Genomic DNA, 24732 nt, shown 5'->3' on the forward strand with positions numbered 1-24732 from the left:
CTGTAATTATTTTTACTTTATGTCACTTAGAATGCTCACTGTAGTGTGATTCAAAGTAAACTCCAACAAGCTATATTTGAGACTGATGGAACTTAACACTTGTTTTCTCCAACCTTAGGCTGATTTTTTCTTTAGGTTGCCCCTCCCCAACTCCATGACCAGTATTTCTGCTCTGCTCCATGGAAGGCTCATGTCTCCCATATTCTCCTGTAAGACTACTTCCTTCAGACACCACCTCCTCCAGGGCACCTTCCTATACTCCCACAACCCTCTGCACTCTTACCTTCAATGTAACTCATAACTCAATGAATGAAACTATTTACAGGTCTCCCCAGCTGGACACTGAATTGGAAGAACTGGCACACAGACCCATGCCTCTTTCTTCCCAGGCAGCATCTAACACAGAGGTAGTGCTCTGAGAAGGGGATAAATGAATAAATGATTTACAGAAAGTGAAACTGCCCTCCTGTGCCATAGCTTCCCCAGCATCTTTGCAGGGAAGCAAAACCAAGAAAGGGCTGAAGAGTGGAGATATCAACAGATTTGCAAACATGGCCTGGAGCTCAAAGAAAAACATGTCCAATGGAGGTAGATATTTTATCTTCTACATGTCTAATTTTTTTCTCCTTCCCATTTTATACCCTCTCTAAACCATCTGCTTTTTCCCCCCAATTTTATGACAGGAAATGAAAACACAAATCTCTTTTAAGCATTTTTTATTTCTCTGTCATTTGGTTTTCTAGGTTGGTGTACACGAGCTGTGGCTATATTTCACATTCATTATGACAACCCATAAAACAGAGCACATATAAATCATCTGGCACAGTTTTGTTTCGCCTGGTTGTTATTGCTGAAATCTCTATTTCTAAGAGCACAAAAGATAACATTCCTTGCATCTACAGATGAACAAGGACAGGGTGAGTGGCAGATCTGCCAGGAGGGGAAAGACCAAAGACATGGGCTGCTGGATGGCTGTCTGCAGAGACACAGATGGGAAAAGCCACACAGAAATTCTAGAAAGACCAGGACAGCTGGGGAACACTCCAGAACCACATCCCATCTGTCACCTCCTCTGGTTTTCTCATTCCTAACAGATTTTGAAATAAACACAAAGGCCCAAGGTGGCATAACACCAAAGCCAGGGGTGCCTACTCTAGGGCCTCAATTGCTACACGAGCATGTTTTATCCTGGGGCCTTCGACAAACCTCTCTGGTACATGAGCATTGACCCTCCCCTCACCAGCCCTTTGTAGTCCCAGACAATGCCATGGAAAGACCCAGGCAAGCCCTGCCACGCTCTAAAATGTCTTGCCCTCAAAGGCCTGAAGACTGAAGGCAGTATCCAGAAACTTCTTTAGAGACACCAGGTGCGTGTTCCTGTTTCCTGTGGCTGGTGCAGCTGCTGGTTCACGGCCAACATACCTAGGGGAGGAGAGACAAGACAAGAACTACCCCGAACTGCATCAGGTCTAATCCTTATTAGTTCCCTGCTATGGAGATAAAGAGCCTGAGGCACTACAAGGCAAAGTAACAGGCCTCAGATCAGAGGTAGGAGATTTGAGACATGCAGGAGGTTCTTTAGTTCTGGCTCCAGAACAAAAGCAAAGGTTTTTCTCTGTTAGGTGGTACTCGCAAGAGTCCCAGATGGGGAAGCTGTCATAGAGCCAGTAGGTACTATGGTTTCCAATGTGGTACAGAAAAGGACAGTGGCCAGTTCTGGATTACACAACAAATGGGGCAGGCAAAGTCAGCACAGGGCCTCAGGCCCCACAAAGGGGAAGGAGAAGTAGAAGTGACTGACATCCCCCAATACCCGGCTTCGTACCATATGGGCCGTGCCCGGCTCACGATGGTCATGAAGCGTGGACTGATGTAGTCATAGTAGCCCATGTTCTTGTGCTCCTCCTGGCACCACACCAACTCCGCACCTGGGTACTTCTCCACCTCCCGCTTGATCAGGTCGAAGGGGAATGGAGAGATCTGGGGCACAGAGGGTGAAAGAGCAGCATAGCCCAAGGAAAGGGGGCAACAAAGCTCCCTTTGACTCTGCCAGGCACAATGCCCAGGGCCAAGGGGCTACCTACTTGACCTTGTCCATCATCCTGAGCAGGCGTACCTGCTCCAGGCGTGTGATGGCCACTTGCTCCTCCAGGCCCTGGCTGCTGCGCTCCTTCACCAGGTCATAGAACACCTTTCCAGTGCAGAAGATGAGTCGCTGCACCCGCTCGGGAGACCGAGCCGAGGCCCCATCCTCAGGAATCACCCGCTGGAAGCTGGTCCCTGCAGGACCAACAGGGTATGGTAGAGGAATCCGCTCTAGAGAGGCTGGAGTAGCTCGGGAACCAGGCCCACATCTCTGGCACCCACAGTCTCTCCCTGGCCACTGAGACTAGTCTCAGGTTTAGATCTGAGACTGTAATGGGTACCTCTTGAGCCAAACAATGGGGAAGAGTATAAATGAAACCTGAGATGTCATAGGGAAAGAAGTAGAGACAGGGGCTGGAGCCAAGGGCAGAGCACTGGGAGCATCAATGTTCAAGGTGATGGGGTGGGGGGGGGGAGGTATGATGGAAAAATCCTCTGGCAGGGACAAAAAAGGTGATGTTGTGTCCCTATCTGAGAGGTCATTATCTGGACCAGATCTGCTCCCCATCCAGTCCAGCCCATGTCCTGTGTGCATTCTAGCTACCCAATCATCAAGCTTAAAGGTGAGCAGCTGTCTCCAGAGACCACAGCACATTCCTCCCTCCCTCAGCCCCACAACCAAACCCCCATCTCTTAAGCCCTGTCCATCTTTCCTTCCTGAGCTCACATCATATGCCAGGCACCAGGCCAAGCATGATGCAAAAGCCTCTGAGAAAGCGACTATAGTGTCCCTGCATAACAGGTGAGGACAGTGAGCAGAAAGGGTAACAAGCAGCTTTTCTCCACCAGAGAAAAGCCAGTGCCAGGTGTCCAGCCCAAGTGCCAGAGCTCTGAACTGCTGGCTCAACCACCTGCCCAAACCAGAGGGACACCCAAACACACACAGGTAATAAAACACCTGTCTCCATTGCTGAGACCTTCCTGGACAGACCTGCCTCTCCTCCTACCACCTGGGACTATTTTCTAGGACAGCTCTACTCTGCCAAACCTCAGAGCTCCACACCTGCCACGCCTTGCTTCTCTGCTGGCTCACATCTCGATTCCAATACCTGGTCCTTCGGGTGCTTTATTTGACTGACCCCAATTCCCAGGTAAATGAGGCTGAGAGCTCCTGGAGGAGACACTGTGTCCTCAGGGACAGTAATGTCTGTTTGGCTCATGAGTGAAAAAAAAATGTGTGAATGAATACCTGATATTCAGTTTCCTGCAAACAAGGCAGACTTCCCCCCGGCCTCCAGCCTCTAAGCTCCCCTGGCGCAGCCAGGCCAGCCCTGCCAGGGCCAGTGCACTCCTTTGGCCCTGTGCTCAACCCAAGTGACCCAACCTGACCCGGTCCAGCTGGTTGCCTTGGCAACCTCCCCACCCCGCCACTGGTGGGGACCAAGTAGGAGCTGCTGCAGAGCCCACAGAGCCACAGACAGAGGTGAGAATACAACAGTCCTGGGAGCAGAGGCCATGATGGGTCACCAGGTCTCACATCTGCTGCCTCCCCAACATGCCCAGCACATACCAGATACCATTTGGTCAAAGCTGGACTTGGCCTCTGGGTGCCTCAGCAGAGATTTTGGTGTGAAGATGATCAGCTGGAAGGGAAACACGTGCCCAGCTGCCAGCTGTCCACTGGACCAGGGCTCTCTACATTTGGCCCCTGCACTACCAGTGACAGCTAGGGCGGGCGGCTCACCGGCTTGCGGAAGGGCAGCAGGACCTGCCGGCGCAGCACATGGAAGTAGTTGGCTGGCGTGGAGCAGTTGACCACGATCCAGTTGCAGTCATGGAGCTGCCTCACCTCAAAGTCCTTGGAGAATGCCTGCGAGGACAGGGAGTGGCTAGGGATGGCCCTCCTGTGGCACGCAGGCCCTGGCTTCGCCTGACACAGCACTCACGGGGTAGGCATCCGAGTCATCATTGCTCATCTGCAGGAACCTCTCAGGTCTTGCTGAGGAATGCTCTGGTCCCTAAAAGCAAATGCCACATGGTCCAGGTGGGCCCGACCGGGTGGGAGGGGGTGTCACATAGGACAGACACCTGGCCTTGCAAGGACCCACATCCCAGGAAAGAGGGTGATGGCTTCTCAGAGAAGCTGCCTTCACTCTAAAGCCTAGACCACAGGAAAGAACCAGGAGTGTGGGAGAAGATCAGGGATGGCGTCCTCAAGGGGGTCTGACCAGAGCAGCACATGTGAATGTGTAGGGTGGGAGGAAAAGACAGAAAGGCAGGCTTTCTCCAGAAGGTTCTGACCTACAGCAACTGCTATACACTGAGTGCCTATGTGCCTAGGCACAGCTCTACAACCCCATACATATTATCCACTAGTCTTAAAAGCAGCCCCTGATACAGACACTGGTTTCCTCATTTTACAGATAAAGAAGATGAGGGGCAAAGAGATTAAGAAATAGCTCCAGGCTCAATCAGCCAGAAGGAGCAGATTCAAGCCCAGAGCTGCCTCCTCCTGCCACCTCACTGGCCTCCAAACTTGCTCCCTGTGCAATAGGGGTGATCTGCCCCTCCCCTCCCCCTCCCTTAGTGGACACTCATCAAGGCCTCAGTGCCACAGGCACCAGCCAGGCCACCCGGACCCTCCCCACCCAGCCTGGCTTAGACTACAGGGAGATGCCTTTATAGCTCATGACCTTGGGTTGGTCATGCCCCTTCTCTTATCAGGTGTGAAATGGGAACGGGACTAATGCCCAGTCCCGTGGTAAAAATTCTACAGTGTTTTACAGGGCATGTCAAGTGCCCAGCACACAAGTCCTGCCTCTAGACAGCTGTGCAGTGACGACACTAGTGAGCAGTCCCTTACTGGGTGACTAGCCCAAGCTGAGAGGGCCCTTGGGGACATCCACTGAAGCTGAACCATGCAGGATGGGGAAAACCCTACCCCAAGTCACACAGCTGAGCCTGCCTTGCTCAGAGCTGCCACCTGGTCGGGCTGCATGAGCACTGGGGTGGCATCTCACAATGCTCTACTCCTCCTCTGCCTTCCCCTACTGGCCTGCACATCTCCCCTCTTCCCCCATGAGGGGACCAGAAGATAGGTATTACTGCACAGATCAGGTTCAAATCCAAGCTACTAGCTGAGTGAACTTGGACAAGCTAGTCCACATCTTTGTGCCTCAGTTTCATCTGGAAAATGGGAACAGGACTTACTTCATTAAGTTGTTGTAAGGATTGGAGGAGTTAATATACAGAGATGGTTTTAAACAGGGCCTGGAACAAAACAACCTCTCGGACATGTCTGCTACCTCTACTGCTAGTAACAAGTAGTGTCATCATCATCTTTGGCAGCAGCAACACAGACCTATGCAGGCCACACCCTAAGCAGACCCATGTGCTCAAGGGGCCCAGAAGGTACATATGCTCCAACCCTCCATGTGGCCAAGGGTCCACCCACCCTCTCCCAGGCCTGCCAGAGAGCCCCAGACCCCAGCCACCAGGCAATCCTCACCATGCCCTCCATGCCATGGGGCAACAGCAGCACAATGCCATTGTGTCGAACCCACTTAGCCTGGCCAGTGCTGATGAACTGGTCGATGATACACTGGGCGGTGTTGTGGAAGTCACCAAACTGAGCCTCCCAGAGGACAAGGGCGTTGGGGCTTGCCATGGCATAGCCCAGCTCAAAGCCTAAATAGAATAAACTGAGATAGAGCCTGCCACACACTATCACCAAGTGCCAGTAACTCCAGTCAAACCCAACCCTTCCTCATACACCCTCCCTACCCTACCCATCTCTTGCAGCAGGTCAGGAGGAACCTGGGGACTCCTTGGGACCCGAAGGCTAGGATCTCCCTTCCTGGGAACTGACAGCATACCAGAGAAGCCACCCTCAGCCTTAACTGCATGTATGGCCAGCTTCAGCCTCACCTAGACCAGGATACGAGTCCAAAGATACCCTGGGGAGGCAGCAGGGGTCTTCTACCAAAAGGATCTCGCAAAATATGTATAGTGCTGCTGAGGAGAAGGGGCAGGAACAGGTGTCTGGGGGGTCCTGCCTCTAGGAGAAGGCGAGGAGGGAGGAAGCAGGCCAGCTAAAACTCAAGTCAGGTGAGAGAGAATGTAGGGCATACAATCTGGGGAGCCCCTGTGCCTGGGGAGGGGACATCGGGACAGAGCTGCTGGGCACAGTGAAGGGAAGCAAGACAATGGTCAGGAAAGTTGAGTGGGCCGGGCCAGGCCCAGGGCCCATTGGTGACTGTGTCCACAGCAGACTCTATTGGGTTTTCTGGGCCCACTGGGGTTGGTGCCCAGGAACAGGGCTCTGGTATCCAAAAAGTTCCCTCCCAGGCAAGCAGGGCCCCCCAACTTGGTTCTCTGAGGGGTCACACAGGACAGGACTTCAACTCCCATGTGGCCTCAGGCAGGAACAGCCCAAGCATCATTCCTCTGGGCTGTCCCAGAACCCAGGTCCACCCCAGGGGCGTCTGAGCCTCTGAGCCTCTCCTCGGCCCTGACCCTGCCTGGCCCCCTCTGAGTCCCAGGCCCAGTCCATGGTCAAAATGACAAAGACAGCGCGCCTTAGAATGCAAGCCCCTCTTTGGTCTCCAGGCATCCCAGGGCCTGCCTGACCTGCCTGCAGAGTCTGACCTACCCAGGACTCCATACTCCGAGAGGGAGCTGTTGCACACGGTGTATGGGGCCTGATCAGGCCAAAGGTGGTTCATGGGGACGCATGTCCTCCGGTCAACTTCCTGGTCGTGGAGAACGTGGTGCCGATGACTAGAGAGAAACAAACCAGGAAGGGATGGGACAGGTGGACTGGCACTTGTTTGCCCACAGCAGGTAGGCCAGGCAGCAGGAGGCAGGAGAGCTCTCATCACTGCACCAGAAAACCTGACTGAGTCCCTCAGGATGGGGATAACAAGAAGACCCTGGAAAGCAAAAGCGCTCTGTTCCCTCCTCCAAGCAGCCTCCCTCCCAGTAGTGCCCACACACTGCACAGACATAGGAGTCTCAGCTTCTCACCTCAAGAAGGTGAAGCCTAACACCCTGAGAGGCCACACCCCTGGTGCACTGTACCCTCAGCTGATCCTGCTACCACCTTCACCTTCACCACCTCGCCTGCTCTGCTCAGGTTCATAGGAGGCAGGAACTACACAATGAGGGGACCATTTGGCTGAACCCCACATCAGTGAGGACTGACATGCAGCTTACAGTGCAGGGGAGCAACCCTGTGCCCCCTAGCTAGAACAGGGCCAGCAGTGATGAGCAACTCAGACCCTAGAAAGATGGCTTGTTGGATCCTGGATGCCACAGCACCATGATTCACAGGGCAGTGACCAAACTGGGATCCAAAACATCTGGAACCCCAAAGAGGAAATGTGATGAGGACAACTTACAAGTGTGAAGTCCTTTATGGGGATTCAAAAAAATCAATGAAAACAAGCAAAATAGGGACGCTGGCTTGATAGCAATTCACTCACACACACACACACACACACACACACACACACACACACACACACACACACAAGAACTACAGATGATCATAAGGTTTGATATCAATCAACTGCTTGGGCCAAGCAGTCAGCTCTGCATACTTGTCCCATGGGGGTCAGAGAGGTGGCCCAACACCCTTCCGATGACTTGGCCCAAGGGCATGGGCTGAGGGGTGCTGATGGGGTTACCTGCAATCACTTCAGCCCAACGAGGGCCCTCCTTGGGGTCCTCAGAAAAGGTCTAAGAAGAGGAAGGAGGGCCAGCTCCATTCCAGAGCTCCTGGGATGAATCTGGAGACCCCAAGCATAGCTGACCCCTCAGCTCTCTCATGGGCTCAATGGTGACAAGGCTAATGTGCACAGGAGCTGGAGCCTGGAGCCCCCTGCCCTCACCTGAATGTGCCTCTCTCCACATCCTGCCCGCTGAGGCGCACGTGGATGCCCTCCTTGAGCAGGGACCCAAAGGCCATGTACTCTGCCAGTGCCCAGTCTACCATCCGCTGCTTGGTCATGTCCATACGGCCCCGCAAGATTCGAGAGAGGCCTACGGAAGGGAAGGGCCAGCCTGAGGGACCCAGGGGCTTGGCTACCCTGCCCAGGACCGCCATAGCACCAGGGACCAGGATCAGGTGTGTATGAACTCAGTATACCTCCCTCCCACTGAGCAGAGAGCCCTGGCCAGTCACCCCTCCTCCAACACTGCCACTCCAGCCTATATACAATGGGCTGATCTGAGCCCACAATCCTCACTGGCCTCACTCCTTGTGGTAACGAGCAGGTACCACTAGGTGAGTGCCTGCATTGTGCATACACTGCATGCACTGAGTTGGGTACATTCCTCACAACCCTAAGGGGTAGACTGTTCTAACAGTGTAGATGAGGAGACTGAGGCTCAGTAGAAGGAAGTCATTTACTCACAATCACATAGCTACTAAGATGGTTGAATTTGAGCCCAGGCACCTGGGCCGTGCTGGGCTCCCACAAACCCTACACCTACAAAGACCCCATGACATGCACACAGAGCAGGCACCTCAGGATACATGGGCCCTCATGCACACTGTGGCGGAATCACCTTGGGATACCCACAGGCCAGTCATAAGGGGTGCAGGTGCCCCACTGCCACTCTAGGGGCCCTCAAGGGTGCTCAAGCAGAGGTCACCACCAAGATTTGCAGCAAGTGACCACCTACTAGCACATGCTTACCCAGGAGCAGCAGGGTCATCTGTGTCATCCATCCAGGCTGCTGGCAAGCCCAGCATTCCTGCCCACATATTCCAGGCGCACCACCTTTCCACAAGAAGCCCTTGCTTCCCTGCTCTCCTTTTGCCTGACCAGGGAGGCAACATAACCCTGGTCTCCATAGCCCAGCTATCAGTGAGGCAACCACACCAACCCACCCTGACAGGAGCTACTATCAAGGGCATCTCACAGGGTGCAAACAAGGCTGCAAGAGTTCAGTCAACCCACCAATGCCCAGTTGAGAATGCAGGCCAGGCTTCGCTGACCCCTGACGTCATCTCTCTTGGGGCATAATGTTGGGTCTGAGACAGTGGCCCATGCTGGAGCTTCCATGGAAACCTCACCTGAGTGGATTTTAAAGTCCTCCAGGGGCACGGAGCTTGCCACATTGCCGATGTGGGTAAGCACGTCCTCAGGAATGCCCGTAGTTGGGCATGTCATGCTCTTAGGCTCCCCATCCACATTGAAGAAGCCTGAGAAGGCAGAGACTGTGCATTTTTGGGTGGCGATGGGGCCTCAAATGTCCCATCAGCCTGCCTCTGCAGCCCACCTCTCCCTTGACCATGACAGCTGATAGTCATAGCTCCAGCTCCTCTGGGCCCTTGTGAAGGCCACTCCCTGAGCCAGGATCACAGCCATCTAGCTCTATCCCCAGGGGGACCCCTTGAGCAATCCCCTTCTCCCAGGGCAGCCCTCTGAGCATCCCTCCCCACCCCTCAGCTCTCTCCACTGTGGTGTTCCACTGGTCCTGGCTCAGCCCTGTCTTTCCACAGATCAGCTGGTCACAGGTATTTTGAGGGTGATGCCCACCCCAACCTTCAGGAATAAGCCCCACATGGCCTCAGGGGTCTCAGGGTTAGAACCATAGCCTCTGGCAGAGCTGCTCCAGACCTGGGCCCAGTGCCAGAGCCCAAGGCCTAGGAAAATCACTTTCAGCTACATGCCTCTCACTCACCGGGCCAGGGAGAGTCCAGCCAGTGCTTTATGTGCAGGATCTTTTTATCCTTGGACCTACCATATGCCTCCTCACAGATCCGGTCATATTTGGCTATTTCTTCCTGAAATAAGGGTGAAGACATGGATGGAGGCAAAAAACTCTGAGCAACCAGAGGCTAGGTTGACCTAGACTCGTAAGTCTGGTGCCCCTCACCACGTTGTAGAACTGGCTGCTGGCCTGCAGGGACCTTGTGGCCAGAGGCCAAAGTCTCAGAGTTCAGGGGGACCTCATTCAGCAAGGGACTCAGGAAAGACTCTAAGAGCTCCATTGCAGCAAGAGGACCAATGTGCCCACATATAACTGAGGGGACAAACCTGTCTCAGGGCCACCTCCTACAGGAAGTCTTCTCAGACTCCTGCTTGAGGTTGGGCTTCCCCACTGCAGCATTTGCTGTAGCCCATCAGGCTGTGTATGTCTTTGGGCTTCTGTCCCCCTTTACAATTAAAGGACCATATTAAATCACTAGTTCCCAGCATTAGGCTGGCAACATTAGCAACTACCACAGGGTCACGGTTCCATGGAGGCTTATCCCAGGTGTTCATGGGGCCCAGCCACCCATCCATGCACCTCGAACTCCTGCAGGGTGACGGTGCCCTCAGCGATGAGCTTGTCTGCATACTTCTTTAGCACAGGCACCTGTCTGTGGATCTGCTTGTACATGAGTGGCTGCGTGAACATGGGCTCATCCATCTCATTGTGGCCGCGCCTGCGGTAACAGACCTTCAGGGACAGTAGGGAGGGGGCTCAGTCCCTGTCCCCAGGCAATGCAGGCATAGTCACTGAACAGCTGGGAACATTTGGAAGGCATACCCATAGCGGTCCCTGAAAACCCTTGCCAACACTGCTCACTGAATATCCCACCCCCAAGCCTTTGCACATTTTGTTCTTGGTAGCACTAAACCTTCTATCTCCCAGAAGGACTCCCAGCCCCAAAAGTCACAGGAGCTTCAGACCTGGCACGCTCAGAACAGCCAGGACAGGCTACACACCCCTGCCCCAGCCTCAGCCCCCAAGACCCACCAGGTCCACAACAACGTCTTTATTGAAGGTGTTCCTCCACTCAGCCGCCACACTGCATACATATATCACAGCTTCTGGGTCATCTGCATTCACGTGGAAGATGGGCGCATTGACCACACGGGCCACATCAGTTGGGTATGGTGAGGAGCGGGCCATTCGAGGGTCCGTGGTGAAGCCAATCTGCAGAAGCAGGAGGAACTGGCAGTGCCTGGTTATTTAGAGCTAGACTGTGGGTCAAGGAACTCAGGAGGTATTTGCCTCAAGGTCTATCAGGTGTGCCCAGAGGGCACATGGGACATGAAGGGATAATGTGTGAGTGACCCCAGAATCAGACATAGCACCAGGTCCTACGGGGATGGCAGCAATACCTGGGGAATTGTTCCTGCTCTTCTTTTCTGCAATCACATTATACAGTGGTAGTGAGGAGCACAGGCCTGGGTAACCTCCAGTCCCCCCAGCTACTAGCTGTACAGTCTTGGGCAAGGCACTTAAATTCCCAAAGCCTCCGTTTCCTCATCTATTGAAAGGTCTCATTAAATTCCTATCTCACAGGGTTATTCTGTGATGACTTAATGACTTATTGCAAATGAGGCAGTTAACCCAGAGCTTCATCGGTCAGAAGAATTGTTATTAACCACAGGTGCCTGAAAAGCAAAGGCCTGTGAGAGTTGTGTTCTAAGACTGACTAATTCACATGGAGCAAAAGGCAGCATCTAGCTACACGTGCAGCCACTGTGCTAGTTATACCTGTACTCCTTTGTCCTTACACCTTTCATCATGATGACTGATAGATAGACAGAAATACAGATAGATGTTTATATCTCCCAATTTCACAGGCCAGGAAACCAAGGGGTGGGGAGCAGGCATCCTGGCTGAGGTCACATACTGGGACATGGCGGAGCACTGGGATTAGAACCAGGATGGTCTCACTCTCCACCTCAAAGTGCCACCTGGATTTAGAAATGGGCAATGCTGACAAGGCCTGGCATGCAGCCAGGTCCTCACCTGGTTGTTGACAACAACATGCACAGTGCCATTGGTGGTGTAAGATGGTAGATCACTCAGGTGGAAGGTCTCATAGACCACACCCTGACCGGCGAAGGCAGCATCCCCATGAACCAGGATGGACATGACCTACAGAGTAAAGTGCAAGCCAGGAGGAGTACCCATGGCCCAACCTATGTACTCCAGCCCCGCCCCCTGCCCTGCAGAGACCCAGGGCCCACCCCTCTAAACCCAGCCCTCAGGGCCCATACCTCAGGGCCAGGTGAGCCTACCTTCTTGCCCTGGGCATCCCCACAGTAGAACTGCTCTGCCTTAGTTTTCCCCTGCACCACAGGGTCCACAGCTTCCAGGTGGGAGGGGTTGGCAACAAGTGACAGAGTAATATTTCTGTTTGTGACCCGGTTGATCCTCTCATGGTACATGCCGAGGTGATATTTGACATCTCCGGAGCCCTGGGATTGAGGTGGACCATGATGAATTTGGCCCTCCCACCTCAGACAGGGAGACAGATGGACAGAAAGATGAAAGTGTGCAGTGTAACTAAAATAATCCCTGGATTCTGCTCCCGGGAAAGGCTTGTGCTGTCCCTGACCTACACCCTCTTCCAGCCACCTCCCACTCCTGCACACTTGCCTCCAGGTTGGCCTGAGAAAGGCTGAGGCCAGACCAGATGCAACCTCATCAAGGCCTCTCTGCATTTCAACTACTATCCTCTTTTCATAAATGACTGAAGAGTGGGAAGAGGGTAAGGCATCATTCAGAAGTGGCCAGCCAGCCAGCAGCAGTGAAAGCAGAGATATGAAGTATGGTTCCCAAGTCGTGTGGAAACCACTGGCCAAGCCTCTGGGCAAACACTAGAGCTGGGTGCCCCCTAACTCTTTATAGCACATGACAGATGAAGCTACAGCACCAGAGGGAAACATGACATATTTTATGATCTTAGAGTAGGAAAAGCCTTTCTAAACAATGTGAAAACCTCAGAAGCCATAAAGGATAAGACAGATAAAATCTAATAAATTTGTCATGGGGGAAGCAAATTCGTGCACAGTGTTAGCAGGGGGAATCAAGCTGAAAAAATATTTATGAGACAAATGCAGGCAAAGGGCTAACTCACTCAATATATAAAGCACTTTTACAAATAAGTAAGATACAGCCCAAAACCCCATAGAAAAATGTGCAAAAGCCATAAAGACGAATTTACAGGAAAAGAAATATGCATGGCTTAAAAACACAAAGATACTCAAATTTGTACAAAGAAATACAATCGTTTGTGCACCAATCATATTGGCAAAGATGGAAAGATTTAACAGAGTAAGGGAGGACTGGGGCCTTCCCACACACCAGGCCTTGAATGACTCCCTAACATCTGCGAACACTCTTAGCTCCAGCCCTGGCATCTCTCAGGTGCCACCTGACAATGTACTCACATATGTGTGCGAAGACACTCATTCCAGCAACCTAATGGCCGACAACAGGAGATGATATAAACCACTGGGACACTAGAAGCTCAGGGAACTCCCTGTGCTGCTATGAAAGTGACCACTTGTTAAGTGAAAAAAACAAGGTGTGGGAGCTGCTTCCCTGTTTTTTTACAATTAAAGGTGTACTGGACAAATATGTGCGTTTGTACCTGCATGGGACATTTATGTAGGTACACAGCTTAACACAACACTGGCCACAGGGGAGCCTTTGGGAGAAGGAAAAGGGGTTTACCAGGGAAACCTACTCTCATTGCATAAACTGCCTTGGTTTTTTAAAATAATGCTCATATTTTTAGTTAAAAGAAAAAACTAGTAAATACTTTTTTAAAGTATCCTTTGACCAGTATTTACCCACATCATCTCTGATTCCTCACAACCATCCTGAGGCAGGCGCTGCTATCTCCACTGCACAGAAGAGCAAACTGAGGCTCAGAGAGATGAAGGTACCTGAGCTAAACGGACAAAACAGTGGGAAGATTCCAAGCTGGGAGGAAGCAGATGTGAGTTCCAGTCCTGCCCTGGCCTAATATTCTGGGACCTTAGAACAGTCATTTAATGTGATTCATTTTAACAAACCAAGCACCTGTGCTGGGCACTGGGGCTTCAGGGATGAGGTCCCTGCCCTTACCCTGCCATCAGCCTGACAGGGAAAACTGATACACACACACACATGCACACATGAGCATAGGCTGGATAAGGCTGGAGAAGAGATGGTGTGAGGGCAAAGTGGGACCAGAGGAGGAAGTGATAGGCTCACTGCCTGGAGGACCCAAAGAGGAGGTAGGCTGCACCTTGCAAGAGGCAGAAAGCAGAGGAAAAAGGAGGACCATCAGGACTAAAGCCCAGCATGGCAAAGGCAAGGGCTGTGAGGCATGCATGACATGTATGCATGTCAGGAAGGAGGAATGAGCAGAAACATGTTTCCTCTGCTCATCAGTGGGCAGTGGGCACAGGAAACCGTCCTGATCTCCCAAGGCTGTCCTGGGCAAACAAATGACTAAGGCCCTCTGAGCTGGTGGATAGGACTTTGGGCAGAGAAGCATAGCCCAGGCCAAAGTGAATGCCTCAGGACTTCCCTGCACCTCTTTGGGCCCATTTCCCTAGCTGGAAACAGGGAGGCTGGCTAAGCTTATCTGAGGGCTCTTCTAGCTGTCAGAGACCAGAGCACTTGCTCCAAAAACCCCTTAGTGGCCTCATGCAAATATCCCCAGCCTCTCTCCCACTCTCCTGTGTGTCTGTCCATCTCAAGGTCTGTCCAAGGCTGGAAACTTCTGGCCCAGTTCCTCCCCAGTCCACCTCCCAAATACCCAGCTCTCCAGGGGTTCTCAAACCTGGGCTTGGCACCCACCTCATCTGCTGCCTCCAGCTTGGGGTCAAACTGGCAGAAGATCTGCTCCAGGTCCTTGCGGATGACGTTAGCCAGTACATTCAGCCTGCCCCTGGAGCCAGAAGGGGCTGGGCTCTCACCTGGCACAGAGGCCACCTTCCCTGACTGGGCCCACCACCACTATGCTCCCTGCCCACCTGGGACCTATCAGAATCATCACGGAGTCTGGAGAATGGCCCTCTTCCTGCCCCAAATGGAGCCCAAGAAAGGCCCAGCCCCCTCAACTTGTCTCAGTCTACAAGCCATGCGAGTGATCCTGGCCAGCCAGTTCCCCCCCGATACCCCTCCCTTTACAGCTCTGACTCAGGAGGCTGTCATGAGCAGGAAGCCATCAGCCTCATGGCAGAGTGCCCACCCTCTCCTCTCAGTACTTCAACCCCAATCTGCTAATGCATCATTGTGATTCACATATGACCCCCAGCCTAGCTCAGCAGCACCTTGGAGCAGGAGAGGGAAGAAGGAACTAGACTGACCCTAGGATAAGGAGTCACCAGAGAAGCCAAGGTCTGAGGGGTGTGGGGACAGGAGAGGAGCCAGGGATCAGGGATTCTCCAGTCCAGCCTGAACTTCCCTTTAGGGAGCAGTTAATTCAGGGTGGACACCAGCCAATGAGGGCAGAGCACATGGCTCAGAACTCATTTCCCAAAGCTCCCCAACAGATGCCAGCCCCAGGTACACACATACCTCGGTCCAACCTCCAGCCCCACATGGCCCTTGGACAGAAGGGGCTTCTCTCCTGTTCTGTGGGGTCATGGGAGCCATGGGGCCATAAGCAAAGCCCTTCAGCTTCAAAGGCCCCTTTGTGACTATGGAAGCCAGAACCAGAACACCCCTCAGCTCCCAGAGCCCTCCTGAGGTCAGGAGCCTGACCAGCACCACAGTACAGTCCCAGAGCTGACCCTGACCACCCAATGCCATCCTCTTCTACAGGTTCACTGGAGCCACGGTGGCCCATGACACCCCAGACCATGGGGCCAGCTCTGCCTGACCCTCTGACCAGACACTGGGTATTTCCAGGTCCCTGAGAGCATGAAGCTTGTGATGGGCAAACTCCCAGATCCTGGCAGGATAACCCGCAGGATGGAGACCCTCTTGCCCTGCATCTGGACACCCAAACACCCCTCATGCTGATGCAGTCTGAGGCTGGCCCAACCATGAGCATCTAGAAACGGTCACAGGAAACACAGGGGCTTTGTCCCCAGACAGTTCAGCATGTCCTCTTACAGCTCATTCAGCATGAACCCTGGCCACCTTTACTTGTCCCTGGGCTGTTTTCCTCATTAGGCCACAGGAACCAGCTCAGAAGTAACTGCTCAATTGCCAAACCAGTCTTCCAAGTCTTTATCAAGGTCACAGGGAAATGTGTAGTCAGCTTACAGCAAGGGGAAAAGATCCCCAGAGAAACTCCTCCAGAGGATGCCAACCAGTGTCCACCTGCCCAGGCTCTGCCTGCACTTCCCTAGGACAGGCCCCTCCACATCTCCTTGTCACAGGAACCTCAAGAAGCACAATACAACCTTTTCTAAAATTTTGACCTTCCGAGGGACAATGACAACAGGGTGAGGGAGAAACTGAGTCTGAGAGAGGCTGATTAGTCCCTGGTTTTGTGGTTTTAGCCAAGTGCTTGGCTCTTTCAGTGATGAACTGGCCAAAGCCCAGGGACTCTGAGAACTTTCTAGGTCACTCTACCACATGCCCCACTAGCACCTCTGCTTTTTCATCTTCTCCCTTCCACCTCAGTCTACTGGGCCTGGATAATGAACAAGGCTGTGGAAGGGAGGGAAGGGGCCCACCTGTGTGGCATCCCCAGGATGACATTCTTAATCCCCATCTCACTGGATTTGTCAATGATGGTCTTTAGAGCAGGAATCATGACCTCACAGCCCTCCAGGCCAAACCGCTTCTCTGAGGACCACTTCCGGGCCAGGAAGTCTTCAAACCTGCTTGGGGAAAGGAGGGAAAAAATGGAGAGGCTGAGGCTCATGAGGCTATTCATGATGGCTTGGAGCAGAGTGCCTAGAACAAAGGAAGTTGCAAAATCACCTCCCTCCACATAGTCCAGAACTTGCCACAGACACCACAATGTCCCCACGAGCAAGGAGACAGGTCTGAGGAAAGCTAGGGGTCTTTCCAGCTTAACCAAAAACCTCTGCCTATACCCATTCCCAGCTATCATCTTTTCTCTCCCTTCCAATCAAACTGCTTCAATGAGCTGTCTCCCCTGCTTCCAGCCCACTGCCCTCCTGCGCACACATGCACTGCACTTGACTCTCTCACCACACCCCAAAGACTTCTTCATGGCTCAACTCAAATTCCAGCCCAGCCTCACTGCTCAGGGATCCACTCTGTATCTAGTGGCTGAGCCAAGTGTTCCTCCAGGCCCCTGCTCTGGGAAGACCCAGCTTCAGAGGAGTCAGTAGACAGAGCCAGGTGATGCCCTACCAGGGACACCCTGTTGTACTCACTCCACACAGAAACACCTTCCTGCCCAAACATTCCCATAGACACTTTCTGCCACTTGGGCCCTTCTTGGTGAGCCTTTGCTGCCACATTCTCCTGGAACCCCATCCCTGCGCACATGCCCAACTCAGCCTGAGCACCTGGCCCCAATGTTCCTCCTAAGGGCCTCTCCCAAGTCAGGGGCTGAGGCACATCTAGTCCTGTCTTCCCTTGCCAGGCCTCCTCCTAATTTCTTAGCCAGGGCCTGGGACCTCTTGTACAGCCAGGAGCAGGCCCTCCAGCCACTTGGGCTATCTGGGGTAGTGCTGAGGGCCTGACCTCATGGAGCGCACCAGTCGGGCCAGCAGGGTTCGTTTCTCCTCACTGGAGAACTGCATCACTCCGGGGGTCTCAAACTTCTGCCGAATCCACTGGCACTGTTCCACATCATTGATGAACATGAACTCCAGGCCAATGTGCTGGCAGTATGTGCTCTGGTGGAAAAGGAGGGTTCTCCACAAGAGCCAGGAAGAGGAAGAAATGGCCAGGCATTTGGAACAGAAAAGGCAGTGCCCTCCCTCCCTCTAGCAGTCTCCAGAGAGCACCTGCCTGTGCTTACCTCCAGGCGCTGAATGATCTCCCGCAGAGTGAGGGTGTGTTCAGAGCCTCCAATGAAGGTGGTCGTGGGCAACTGGAACTCCTTATCTAGGTCAGCCTCCTGCAGGTCATAGAAGGCTGAGGAGGCACACATGGCAAAGCCCAGGAGGCAGAGAGGAGGAAAGAGGGATCAGGCCCAGGCAGTGCCCAGCAGTATCTCCAGACCTGCCCCCATTACCCTGGCACCCTCCCAGCAGGCCCAGCCTAAACTCAGGGAACCTCTGTCTGCAGGGAACAGGAAGTGAGAGTCAGAGCCCAGCTTGCTGCCACAAGGGTGAACCTGTACAAGTCTCAAGCTTGCTGAGCGTGGTGCACCAGCTAGAGAAGACGGACACACCACACCCCTCAGAGGGACACTGTGCAGGAAGAGGGGCAAGGGTCAGAAAAAAGCTTCCTGGTCTGCTTGCTGGGCCCCAATACCCAGAGTCACTGTGGTCCCAGAGTCCCTCACTGGGAACAGGCACCAGCTGGTTCTAGTGTCACCAGGGCAAGAGGAAAGGGTACCAACTCTCACCCAATTTATCGATGGTTGTGATTAAGTCTGAGGGCACAAAGGAGTCCAGGTCTGCATCCAGAATGCCCAGGGGGTCCAGTTGGGCCACATGGTGGCCCCGGATCTGGGAGAAGGGGGAAAGGTTTGGGTAGGGATAGGATGCAGCTGGACAGACCCTCACCAAGAACAAAGTTCTGGGCCCTGGCCACTCACTTCCCACTTCAGAATTTCAAGTTTCCACATGTCTCCAGCACCCAGCCACTGCACAAGGTGCCTATAAGGCCCCACCATGGCCTTATATACAAAGAAATACATATATCAGAAGAATAAATTACAAAATAAGAAAACTATAAAATATGAAAAATTATTATCTATGAAGAAAGGATGAAATAGGGTAGAGGGGCAAGGCTAGAAGCTAGACTTTAAAGGATATCTTGCTTTGAAAATATTTGATTTTGGAAACTTGTGAACATTTTATACCACTATTAAACAAAATTAAGATTTAAAATTGAAAGTAAAACAAAACAAATGAATTCATGCATCCATTTGGTGGCATAACTCATAGAGAAGAACTATTCCAATTGACTAATAGAATATACCCTAAAGACAAACAGAACTGTAAGAAAAAGATTCATAAATTCATTTCTATTACCAATAAGTAGTGTGGTATTGGAATTGTATTCTAAGACTGTTGTGTGTGGGTTGTAAGAAACTCAAATAAGCCACTGTATTGCTATGTTGAAAACCTCTATATTTGACATCTTTAAAAAGAAATGGTGATATAAGATTGATGAGATCAAGATAAACCCTAAGTCCCACACTTACATAGAAGCATCATTATAAATCCATAAAGTATGTTATCTTTAAAAAAACAAACAAACAAACACATACTTCCTGGCTGTAACCATTGACAATGCCCAGAAGTCATAGCCAAAGCCATAGTGGAGAGCACTCCCATGCTCCCTGGGGAGGTAGGTCCCAGGGATGAGCAGAGATGCACAAGATGAGCTCAGAGCCCCTGATCATAACAGAGAGCAAAGGGATGCTCAAACACAGCCAGAGAAGACAGTAGGAAACATTTGGAGCAATGATAACATCTGTAACAGAGTGAAAATCATCAAATATGTTAAGTTCATATATTCCTATCATACTAAAAAAGTATGAAAAACCTTCATTGGCCGTCTTTGAAGGATGCTAGGAAACTACCCTGTAATTTTGAAAATTTATCAATAAAAAGAAAAACCAAGCATTGCTTCTGCCTTTCCTGTACAAATTGTACCTCAGGAATAAATGGAGTTGACAAAGGGCAGTTTATCTTGATAGAAGTTCAGGTAATAAACAAAGAAAGATTGAATTAGAATATCATTATTTTTACTACCCTTAACGAATTAATGTATTCAGGAAATAATCGTCCATAGCTGCTAACTGATGAAGTACCATCACCACCAGGAAGCTGATTTTGAAACAAAAAAATCAAATCTATATTGGATAAAGTTTCTAGATCTAACTACCAATTTACATGGGACAAAGGGACAGATGAAGTGACACCATGGGGATGCAATGAGCAAAATCCAGACTCAGGAAAATTCTACAGGACAAATAACCTGGTGAGAGAAAGAAAAGAAAGAAGAAAGAAAGAAAGAAGAAAGAAAGAAAGAAAGAAAGAAAGAAAGAAAGAAAGAAAGAAAGAAAGAAAGAAAGAAAGAAAGAAAGAAAGAAAGAAAGAAAAGATGGAGGGAAGGAGGGAAGGAAGGAAGGAAGGAAGGAAGGAAGGAAGGAAGGTGGAGGGAGAGAGAGAAGAGAGAAAGAAAGGGAGGGAGGGAAGGAAGGAAGGAAGGAATAGAAAGGAAGGAAGAAAAAAGAAAGAAAAAGAAAAGGAAAGAAAAAAGAAGAAAAGGCAGAGAACACAAACAGGCAAACATCAATACCAACTAAATATTAGATGACATTAAGAATTATTGTTAATAGCCATGGCTGGTGTGGCTCAGTGGATTGAGCACTGGCCTGCAAACCAAAGGTTCACAGGTTTGATTCCTAGTCAGGGTACATGCCTGGGTTGTAGGCCAGGTCCCCAGTTGGGGGCATGCGAGAGGCAATCACACATTGATGTTTCTCTCCCTCTTTTTCTCCCTCCTTCCCCTCTCTCTAAAAATAAACAAATAAACTTTTTTTAAAAAGTAAAATTACCTTTAAAAAATTATGATTATTAGTTTTAGGTGTGATAATGCTATCATGGTATATTTTTTAAGAGCCTTTATTTCTAGAAATATATGCTGAAATGTTCAATTAATGAAATATGATGTCTGGGATTTGCTTCAAAATAACACAGGGGAACAATTTTTAATATAATTCCTGTTGAGTTCGATTTTTCAGCTGTTTTAGACTTAAATAGACATGCTGATTTCAAAACTGCAGTTAGTTTTCTTCTATCACGTCAAGATTTTTCTGTAAAACTTATCTTAATGTGACCACTCTAGGCTGAATCCAGCCTGAATGGAGGGAAGCACTAGTGCTCTCCTATTGCCTGAGAGTAAACCTCCCTCAAGCGGGGAGGGGTGGGGACGACCTTGGAGACCAGCAACAGGTTCATACTTGTCTAGGCTATTCAGTTACACATGAGACAGTGTGGTAAGAGGTTGTGTGCCACTCTATATAGTAAATTGTATTCCAAAGTGTAGTCTGAGTTCTTGTATGTATAAAAGGAATTAGCAGAGTTTATTTTTTTATTTACATATGTACTTATTTCCTTTCCTTCAGGTCATGTCTGCCTCTGCTATTTCTTGTTGTAAGTGCCTAAACAACCCTGACTCATTTTGTTATATCTGTAGCAGTGTCACCATTCCCAAAGGACAAACATCAGCACATTTGTCAGGCAAGCCTATTTTGCATATTTTAAAGTAAAACTTGGTGATCAAGATAAGTATTGGGCCTCTCACAAGGGGTGCAAGCAGTATGTCGAGAGTTTGTGAAATGTGGATGAAGGGAACACATGATAAATTGCCATTTGGTATACCTGTGGTTTGGCGAGAGCCCAGAGATCATTCAAGTGACTATTACTTTTGTATAGTGAAAATATCAGGATATAACAAGAAAAATAAATGTAAAATAGAGTATCCTAGTCTACCATCAGCTATATGCCCAGTGCCTCATTCAGCTGAAATTCCAGTGCCAGTTTTCACTGAACTACCCTCTTTGAAAAAACAGGACTATGGTGAAGAACTAAGTGACAGCAACGATGAAGATTTTGAAATTGAACATGACTCAGTTCATAACGAATTTGATCAGCATGAGTTGAATGATTTGGCATGAGATTTGGGACTATCCAAAAAGGCTTCAGAACTCCTAGCATCAAGACTGCATGAGAAAAACTTGCTTGAAAAAGGAGCGAAGGTATCCTCCTTTTGATCAAGAGAAAGTGCATTTCTGCAGTACTTTTGAAGTGATGGTGGCTTTGTGTATTGCCATAACATACATGGTTTAATGAAAGAATTGGGAATTCCAATCTAGAACGCAAGTGAACGGCAACTGTTCATTGATAGTTCAAAACGGAGCTTGAAGTGTGTCCTCGTCCACAACGGCAATTTATTCAGTGCAGTCCCAATTTGCCATTCAGTTTATTTTTGTGAAGAATATGAAGACATAAAGAGAGTCATTGATCTGTTGCAATATCACAAGCACAATTGGATCATCTGTGTTGACATTAAAATGGTCTGCTTCCTTCTTGGTCAGCAACGCAGATACCCCAAGTATCCCTGTTTTCTGTGTATGTGGGACAGCAGAGCTCGTGAGAAGCAATGGGTAGGAGTTGAAATGATCTCCAAGATCTGACCTCAAACCTGGTGATTCAAATGTTCTACATGAGACACTTGTTGACAGAAAAGAACATTATATTCCCACCTCTGCACATAAAACTGGGTCTCATGAAGCAATTTGTTAAAGCTTTGCCAACTGAAGGAGACTGTTTCAAGTATCTCATTTTGGTATTTCCTAGCCTGTTGTTTGAAAAGATAAAATACCTTAATATGTATGTTTGGTAGCAGAACTTTACTACTCGTACACAATTTGACTTACAGTAACAATATATAGCCTTTATATGAATTAAATAACTCTAAATAAACAGTATATTCAGGTAATTTTTTCTTTATTTTCCTTTGTATGTACATTTTGTATGATTTTTGGGACTAAGGGAGGGTATTCTGTACCTTAAAAAGTTGATGTGATAGAGAAAAACTGGGGTCATTTTTGAATTTAGATGCCAAAAGTTAGTCAAAAACAAGTGTCAGATCTAACTCAATGAAAATTGTGTTCCCCACTGTAATCAATGACTAGTGGGTAGAACAGGAGGTGGGTAATAGATGAATCAAGACTGGTTCTGTGGCCCTGGCCAGGTAGCTCAGTTGATTAGAGCGTTGTTCTTGATATGCCAAGGTCGTGGATTTGATCCCTGGTCAGGACATATACAAGAAGCAACCAATGAATGCATAAATAAGTGGAACAACAAATCTGTTTTTCCCTCTGTTGCTCTCTCCTCTCTTCTTTCTCTAAAAATAGATAAATAAAATTTTAAAAGACTGGCCCTGCATTGTGGGGGGTTCTCTGCACAATTCTTCTACCTTTTATGTTTGAAAATGTCCATAATATATTTTTTTCAGTACTGTGTGCAGATAAGTCAAATCAGAATTCTGCCTCCTACTTGCTTGGGGGTAAGGGTGTGGTGTTCACCATCAGGCACAACCTTGAACAGACACAAGGTAACTTGCCTGAATCCAGAGACTATACCTGCTGGAAGGCCTCTCTAGGGCTCAGCCTTGGCTAAGGATCAAACGGCAGCTGAAGAGCTGGAAACAACGCTTAGAAGGTAAGACCCTTAGAAGCACTCTGAATATTGCTTTGTATATAATATAGTTTTATGTTCCTTGCTTTTTGTTTTCCAAATCAATGGTAAAGATAATTTTCTGCTTCTTTCATCCAGCCAAGAAAAACATAATTACAAATACTACTGTTTGCTCCCAGAAGGCCCGCAATCCATGAGTCCTCAGGCCAGTGAGGGAAACCCGGTCCTACTTACTTTCCCCCTTCAGTGTACAGGGAGTGCAGCTGCCATGCCACACAGAGGGCTCCATTCAGAGGCAAGGCACTATTCCCATTTGCTAAGGCCTCCCCACACCCCAGCTCCTGGAGCAGCTTGATACACCTTCCCATGGAGTATCTGCCAAGGACCTCAGGATGCCTTTGCACTTCCTTCTGCCTATCTGTAAGACAACTTTCTTATCAAATACTTTCTGCCACTGACTCCCAGAGAAATCCCAAACAATATCACTTGTTTTGGTGTGAACACCCAGGGAAGCCCTCCAATTAGTCCTGTTCAGTCAAGACCAAGACTATGGAGCAATATCATGACTCTTCGGCAGAGCAGGTACCCAACCTGGGGACCCACTGGTGAGATTCCAAGTCTCCAGAACAGAGTAGACTATGTGAGAGCCATTTCCTGAATTATTCATTCATTCCATGAATATTAGCACCAATTTCATATCACTCCCTGTCCTCTAGCTCAGTCAAAAGAAGAAAACAGACATTAACAAAGGCTAATCTACTCAACTTTCAACATTTACTGAAATTGGTTTTCTTCTAAGTCCTTGTCTAGATACTTGGAGCATAGTGGTTTTTGAGACAGATACTATTCCATGAGAAAGGCCACAAACAAATCAGTACACAAACAAAAGGCTAGGGGATGTTAAGTGACACAGTAGTGTGACAAAGAGTAGTAGGAGGAGAGCACCTGACAGAGGGCTTAGAGAAGGGTTCTCTGAAGAGATGACACTGGAGCTGAGCAAATTTCTTTCCTGTGGCACCCAGCCACAGCTCTCAGCCTGTGTCCTCCCAGCCACTTACCTGGTAGGCCCGGATCAGGGACTGCACAGCCAGGTGGTCTTCCACCAACTTGCTGGTCTTGGTCCGGTTTGAGACAGCAGGCCCGCTCTCGGGGACAACAGAGCAGGGCTGTGGCTGAGGCAGGCCACAAGAGGTTTCCTCACTGGCTTTCCGGAAGAAGCTGTCCCAGGACTGGACAGTGGTAGAAGCAAGAAAACAGCCATATCTAAGCCCAGAAGGAGTTGGGGGTGGCACTGGTTTGGGCTCTGGGGAATGTCAGGTGTTCTTTCACCACTATCACTCTCAGAGCCTTCCTAGGACCATGCCAAGACCCATCAAAACCAATCCATGCCCCCCACCTGGGTGGTGGTGGTGGTGGGAGGCTATAAGTTGTGACCCAGGGGCTTCAAGTGTGAAAGGGGCTCCTACCCCTAGGGGAAACATGCTCTCACACATATTGGGTTGGAGGAGGCCTTTGTAGAGGGCAACTGGGCAGGCAGGCACTCAACACATTCAATGCATCTATCTTTTGAACTAGCATCCCACTGCTCGTAATTTAT

At 50.0% G+C, this 24732-nt stretch overlaps 1 protein-coding gene across 4 annotated transcripts in view; it reads right to left on the bottom strand.

Moving 5' to 3' along the window:
- Nucleotides 1-701: 701 nt before the first annotated feature.
- The window catches only part of OGDHL (oxoglutarate dehydrogenase L), a 29779-nt gene continuing 5748 nt past the window's right edge, over nucleotides 702-24732 (bottom strand). For all 4 annotated transcript variants that reach the window (XM_090278362.1, XM_090278365.1, XM_090278361.1 and 1 more), the window contains 21 exons: nucleotides 24194-24364; nucleotides 18323-18425; nucleotides 17771-17886; nucleotides 17491-17645; nucleotides 16506-16652; nucleotides 14674-14764; nucleotides 12117-12296; nucleotides 11845-11973; nucleotides 10840-11019; nucleotides 10387-10539; nucleotides 9778-9880; nucleotides 9167-9295; nucleotides 7977-8127; nucleotides 6737-6864; nucleotides 5594-5772; nucleotides 4032-4103; nucleotides 3830-3955; nucleotides 3656-3728; nucleotides 2117-2280; nucleotides 1826-1980; nucleotides 702-1422 (listed from right to left, as the gene is read on the bottom strand). In XM_090278362.1, coding sequence (XP_090134488.1) covers nucleotides 1299-1422; nucleotides 1826-1980; nucleotides 2117-2280; nucleotides 3656-3728; nucleotides 3830-3955; nucleotides 4032-4103; nucleotides 5594-5772; nucleotides 6737-6864; nucleotides 7977-8127; nucleotides 9167-9295; nucleotides 9778-9880; nucleotides 10387-10539; nucleotides 10840-11019; nucleotides 11845-11973; nucleotides 12117-12296; nucleotides 14674-14764; nucleotides 16506-16652; nucleotides 17491-17645; nucleotides 17771-17886; nucleotides 18323-18425; nucleotides 24194-24364 — 2829 coding nt within the window. In that variant the 3' untranslated portion in view covers nucleotides 702-1298. The remainder of the gene's footprint in view (nucleotides 1423-1825; nucleotides 1981-2116; nucleotides 2281-3655; nucleotides 3729-3829; nucleotides 3956-4031; nucleotides 4104-5593; nucleotides 5773-6736; nucleotides 6865-7976; nucleotides 8128-9166; nucleotides 9296-9777; nucleotides 9881-10386; nucleotides 10540-10839; nucleotides 11020-11844; nucleotides 11974-12116; nucleotides 12297-14673; nucleotides 14765-16505; nucleotides 16653-17490; nucleotides 17646-17770; nucleotides 17887-18322; nucleotides 18426-24193; nucleotides 24365-24732) is intronic.

The sequence above is a fragment of the Furipterus horrens genome, unplaced genomic scaffold, assembly GCF_987537825.1.
Source record: "Furipterus horrens unplaced genomic scaffold, mFurHor1.1.pri manual_scaffold_5, whole genome shotgun sequence".
Classification (NCBI taxonomy): domain Eukaryota; kingdom Metazoa; phylum Chordata; class Mammalia; order Chiroptera; family Furipteridae; genus Furipterus; species Furipterus horrens.